Source organism: Octopus bimaculoides, chromosome 29 (genome assembly GCF_001194135.2).
Source record: "Octopus bimaculoides isolate UCB-OBI-ISO-001 chromosome 29, ASM119413v2, whole genome shotgun sequence".
Classification (NCBI taxonomy): Eukaryota; Metazoa; Mollusca; class Cephalopoda; order Octopoda; family Octopodidae; genus Octopus; species Octopus bimaculoides.
This window is the reverse complement of record NC_069009.1, coordinates 559,830-564,846: the sequence shown is the minus strand read 5'-3', so window position 1 is coordinate 564,846 and position 5,017 is coordinate 559,830. Positions and strand designations below refer to the sequence as shown.

The following is a 5,017-nucleotide window of genomic DNA, read 5'->3' as shown; positions in this document are numbered from 1 at the left end:
TGGAGCCTGGTATAGCCATCTGGTTTCACCAGTCCTCAGTCAAATCGTCCAACCCATGCTAGCATGGAAAGCGGACGTTAAATGATGATGACCATGACATATTTCTCTCTTGCACTAACACGTTTGTGTTTAGATAAAACACTATTTTCAAAAAAATGAACTACCACAAGTATTATAAAGTTATGGCTTCTCTGCTGCATGTATCCGTTTGTGTGTAGTCGAGGTATTCATTTGAGGAAATGATATACCACAGATAACACAGTGATATGGCTTGTCTCCTGTATGTGTACTTTTATGTTTCATCAAGTGACTATTTCTAGAGATTGATTTACTCTCACCTGTATGAATACGTTTGCACATTTTCAGGTAATTGGTATTAGGAAACATTTTACCACAGATATCACACTGATATGGCTTCTTTCCTGTGTCTGTACATCTGTGTTTAATTAAGTGACTACTAATAGAGCACAATTTAACACAGATATCACACTGATATGGCTTCTTGCCTGTATAAATGCGTCTGTTCATTTTCAAGTGACTGGTAAAATTAAATTTCTCACCACAGATATCACACTGATATGGCTTCTCTCCTCTGTGTGTATGTCAGTGTTTTGTTAAGGAATGTCTTTCAGAGAATCATTTACCACAAATATCAGAGATATGGATCTTGTCCTGTATGAATGAATTTGTGAGTAGTCAAACTAGCATTTTGGGAAAATGATTTACCACAGATATTGCAATGTTACGGCTTCTCCCCTGTATGTGTATGTTTGTGTCTAGTTAAGCGAAATCTAACAGAGAAGGATTTACCACAGATATCACAGTGATATGGTTTTTGCCCTGTATGAACGAATTTGTGTGTAGTCAAATTACTATTTTGAGCAAATGATTTACCACAGATATCACAATGGTATGGTTTCTCACCTGTGTGTGTACATCTGTGTATATTCAAGTGACTATTACGAGAGAATGATTTACCACAGATATCACAGTGATATGGCTTCTCTCCGGTGTGAACACGTTTGTGTCTACTTAGGTGACAACTTAGAGAGAAAGATTTACCACAGATATCGCAATGGAACAGCCTCTCTCCTGTATGTGTATGTTTGTGTCTAGTTAAGTGAAATTTAAGAGAGAATGATTTACCACAGATATCACAGTGATATGGCTTCTCACCTGTATGAACGGTTCTGTGAGTAGTCAAATTACGAATTTCAGTGAATGATTTACCACAGACATCACAATGGTATGGTTTCTCTCCTGTATGTGTAAGTTTGTGTCTAGTTAAGCTACATCTAACAGAGAACGATTTACCACAGATATCACAGTGATATGGATTCTCACCTGTATGAACACGTTTGTGTATTCTCAAGTTACTGGATATAGAGAATGATTTACCACAGGTATTGCAATGATATGGCTTCTCTCCTGTATGTGTAAGTTTGTGTTTACCCAAAACACCACCTTGAGAGAATGATTTACCACAGATATCACAATGATATGGCTTCTCTCCTGTATGTGTACGTTTGTGTCTAGTCAAGTCACTACCTTGAAAGAATGATTTATCACAGATATCACAATGATATGATTTCTCTCCTGTATGAACACGTTTGTGTCTACTCAACTCGCAACTTTGTGAGAAAGATTTCCCACAGGTATCGCAATTGAATAGCCTCTCTCCTGTATGTATTTGTTTGTGTTTTGTTAACTGAAAACCAGCAGAGAATGATTTATCACAGATATCACAATGGTATGGCCTCTCTCCTGTATGTGTATGCTTGTGTATAGTTAAGCTAAATCTAACAGAGAATGATTTACCACAGATATCACAGTGATATGGCTTCTCACCTGTATGAATTAATCTGTGAGCAGTCAAATTACTATTTTCAGTGAATGATTTACCACAGATATTGCAAAGGTACGGCTTTTCTCCTGTATGCGTATTTTTGTGTCTAGTTAAGCTATATCTAACAGCAAAAGATTTACCACAGATATCACACTGATATGGATTCTCACCTGTATGAATACATTTGTGTGTTTTCAAGTTACTGGACACAGAGAATGATTTACCGCAGATATCACAACTATATGGCTTCTCTCCTGTATGTGTACGCTTGTGTCTAGTCAAGTCACTCCTTTGAGAGAATGATTTACCACAGATATCACAGTGATATGGCTTTTCTCCTGTATCACGGTATTTTGGTTTAGGTAAATGATTCATAATGGAGAAATAATTTGTCATACATATCACAACAATGTTTTCTTCATTTCTATGAATATGTTTGTGTTCATTTGAGTTAGTATTTTCAGAGAATAAATTAATGCTATGCTTCTTTTATTGGAGATCTTCCTCATTATCTAAAACAGCAGATGTAAACTGTCAACTCCTTTGTAATGTTATCCAAGGTTGATTAACCTGTAAAGTGACCATTCCAGACACCGTAGAGGAAAAAATGTTGCTGATAAATTCCATTGATCAGAAGAAATATTTCACCAATGTTTGTCATAGATTTTGATGAATGCTCCTTATAAATATGTCGTCTTCCTTTAGTCAATGTAAAAACTTTCTTTTCTGCCAACAAGGTGTGATATTCTGAAATAATATAAAAAACCTTAAGATATTGAGGAAATTGAACAAAACAGTAAATCAACATAGTAAGTATAACAACAACATTCTCATCATTTCAATGCAGATTTTTTAATGCTTGCATGGTTCACAGTTTATTGAGGCAGATTTTCAACTCTCAATGGTTTCCAAGGTGACATTTTATATTCTCCTGACAGGTTATATTTACATGGGAGACAGAAAACAAAACACACTGCTTGTATGACAGTGATACTCGTTTACGACTATCACACAATGGTAAGGCAAGAAGACAGTAGCACACATGCATACATACATACTCATATACATGTATATATAAACTGAAAGAAACTTATCATATATATAGATATATATATATATATATGTGGGCAAATTTACGAAAAAAAAACCAACAACAGACGAAGACAGGTGGTGTAAACAACAAATGGATGTATTAGTATAACGCTCGGGAATAGAGAAAGTCTTTGACGTTTCGAGCCTATGCTCTTCAACAGAAAGGAACACAGAAAGATGGAATAGAAATTTTGAAAACACGATTTCTGATCCTTTTTTTTTTTTTTTTTGCAGAGTCGGATCCTAGATAACCAAAAACGTGGGATTCCGTAAAAAAGAAAAATCAATATTCATATCTATTTTACCGGAAGTTATGACGGGAAAATCAGATCATGTGAATTTTCCGAAAGTCCCCAATCCACCCCGAGGGTCGTCAACACGCATTTTTTTTGTTTTTTATATTCGTTTCCTACGTACTTATTAACACCCACCAGGCTGGTTTATTTATTATTTTTTCTTTTGTTCTCGGGTGAAGATGTTTATATTGACCCTTTTTCCGTATAAAAATAAGGAGTTTGCAGCATATTAGGACCACTCGATTCCACGCAAAAAAATCCGAGTTTTTTTTTGTTTTTTTTCTTAATGAAAATCGTGAGGGTGAAAGAATCGAATAATACCAATATTGTATTTTTCACTGGCTTTTCTCTCGTTTTCCCAATCAATTAGATAGACAGCATTACTCTCATCTTACCAATTCAATTAATTTATATCACATGTAACCGTAACATAGGCTTTTATAATTAACAAATCAACTTTTCAATTTGGAAGTAATATCCAAAACCGAGGAGCCATAATAATTTCCCATTCAACATTATTATTGGTCATTTCTTATTTGATGTTCGTAAAATCAAATTTATTTTCGTTTAAATTTAATTTCATCCCGATTAGCATCTCCTGTGGGGGCACTCACCTGCTAATCGTTTTATTGTGAATTCCAACGTAATACTTCGAGACCATCAGATAATCAATGAAAGCCACACAATTACGACACTGGTTCGATCTTTCTCATATTTAGCGACTTGGACTGTTGAAGAATTCTCAAATGTGCCCAGGACGAAACTCTATTCAAAGTAACTCATCCTTCACGTTTTACTCGCTGGTCGTAGTATGTTCCACTTATAATTATGAAATATTTTCTTCAAATAAAGTAACGAAATATTACCTAAACTTCTTGGATCGCTATGATTTTACGAACATCTAATAGGAAATCACCTTATTATGATCTATCTTTTTATCATTTACAGCCTTAAAATAAATCTTTTGTCAACTTACCGTATTCTTACGTATCAGTGTCCGATATTAAATCACCATTAATAATTAAAATTTTCGACTGCTGTAAAAGTTATTCCCCTTCATACGATAAAATTTCTCCGGTTCTCCCCGAGATGGCTCTACTAACTGGCTACCAAGGAGAAAATTAAGTTCCAGTTACTATGACAGAAAGCGGGTGTACTTATTGTTGTGGTTGGCACTCCGTCGCTTACGACGTCGAGGGTTCCAGTTGACCCGATCAACGGAACAGCCTATATTTTAAAAATATTCACGATTCCAAATGATAGAACAAGTGGGAGTTGATGGAATATCATGTTTTCTATTACAATCTGGTTTTGTTTCCACTCATTACTCTACTCTCATTGGTCCATGTAGTTCGACATCCTTCCTTCCTTCCTTGGAACTCCGTCGCTTAACGACGACGAGGATTCCTGTTGATCCGATCAACGGAACAGCCTGCTCGTGAAATTAATGTGCAAGTGGCTGAGCACACCACAGACACGTGTACCCTTAACGTAGTTCTTGGGGGATATTCAGTGTGACACAGTGTGACAAGGCTGACCCTTTTGAATTACAGACACAACAGAAACAGGAAGTAAGAGTGAGAGAAAGTTGTCATGAAAGAGTACAGCAGGGTTCGCCACCATCCCCTGCCGGAGCCTCGTGGAACTTTAGGTGTTTTCGCTCAATAAACACTCACAACGCCCGGTCTGGGAATCGAAACCGCGATCCTATGATCCTATGACCGCGAGACCGCTACCCTAACCACTGGATGTATGAGGGGTCTATTTTTAAACAAAAGTAAAT

At 36.3% G+C, this 5,017-nt stretch overlaps 2 protein-coding genes and 1 pseudogene across 2 annotated transcripts; all 3 read right to left on the bottom strand.

Moving 5' to 3' along the window:
* Positions 1–5,017, bottom strand: part of LOC106880332 (zinc finger protein 665-like) — a 55,538-nt pseudogene that overhangs the window by 18,993 nt on the left and 31,528 nt on the right.
* Positions 181–528, bottom strand: LOC128251210 (zinc finger protein 436-like). Its single transcript, XM_052977807.1, has one exon. It carries the CDS (start codon positions 526–528, stop codon positions 181–183), a length of 348 nt encoding a protein of 115 aa, XP_052833767.1.
* Positions 734–4,588, bottom strand: LOC106880330 (zinc finger protein 271). Its single transcript, XM_014930206.2, has 2 exons — positions 4,211–4,588; positions 734–2,593 (listed from the first exon to the last, which is right to left on the bottom strand). The coding sequence occupies exon 2, from the start codon at positions 2,240–2,242 to the stop codon at positions 743–745; it is 1,500 nt and encodes a 499-aa protein (XP_014785692.1). The 5' UTR covers positions 2,243–2,593; positions 4,211–4,588; the 3' UTR covers positions 734–742.

What these genes read in the sequence shown, in the direction of transcription:
- LOC128251210 (XM_052977807.1), bottom strand. Translation starts at nt 528, where the DNA reads ATGAACAGACGCATTTATACAGGCAAGAAGCCATATCAGTGTGATATC.
- LOC106880330 (XM_014930206.2), bottom strand. Translation starts at nt 2,242, where the DNA reads ATGACAAATTATTTCTCCATTATGAATCATTTACCTAAACCAAAATAC.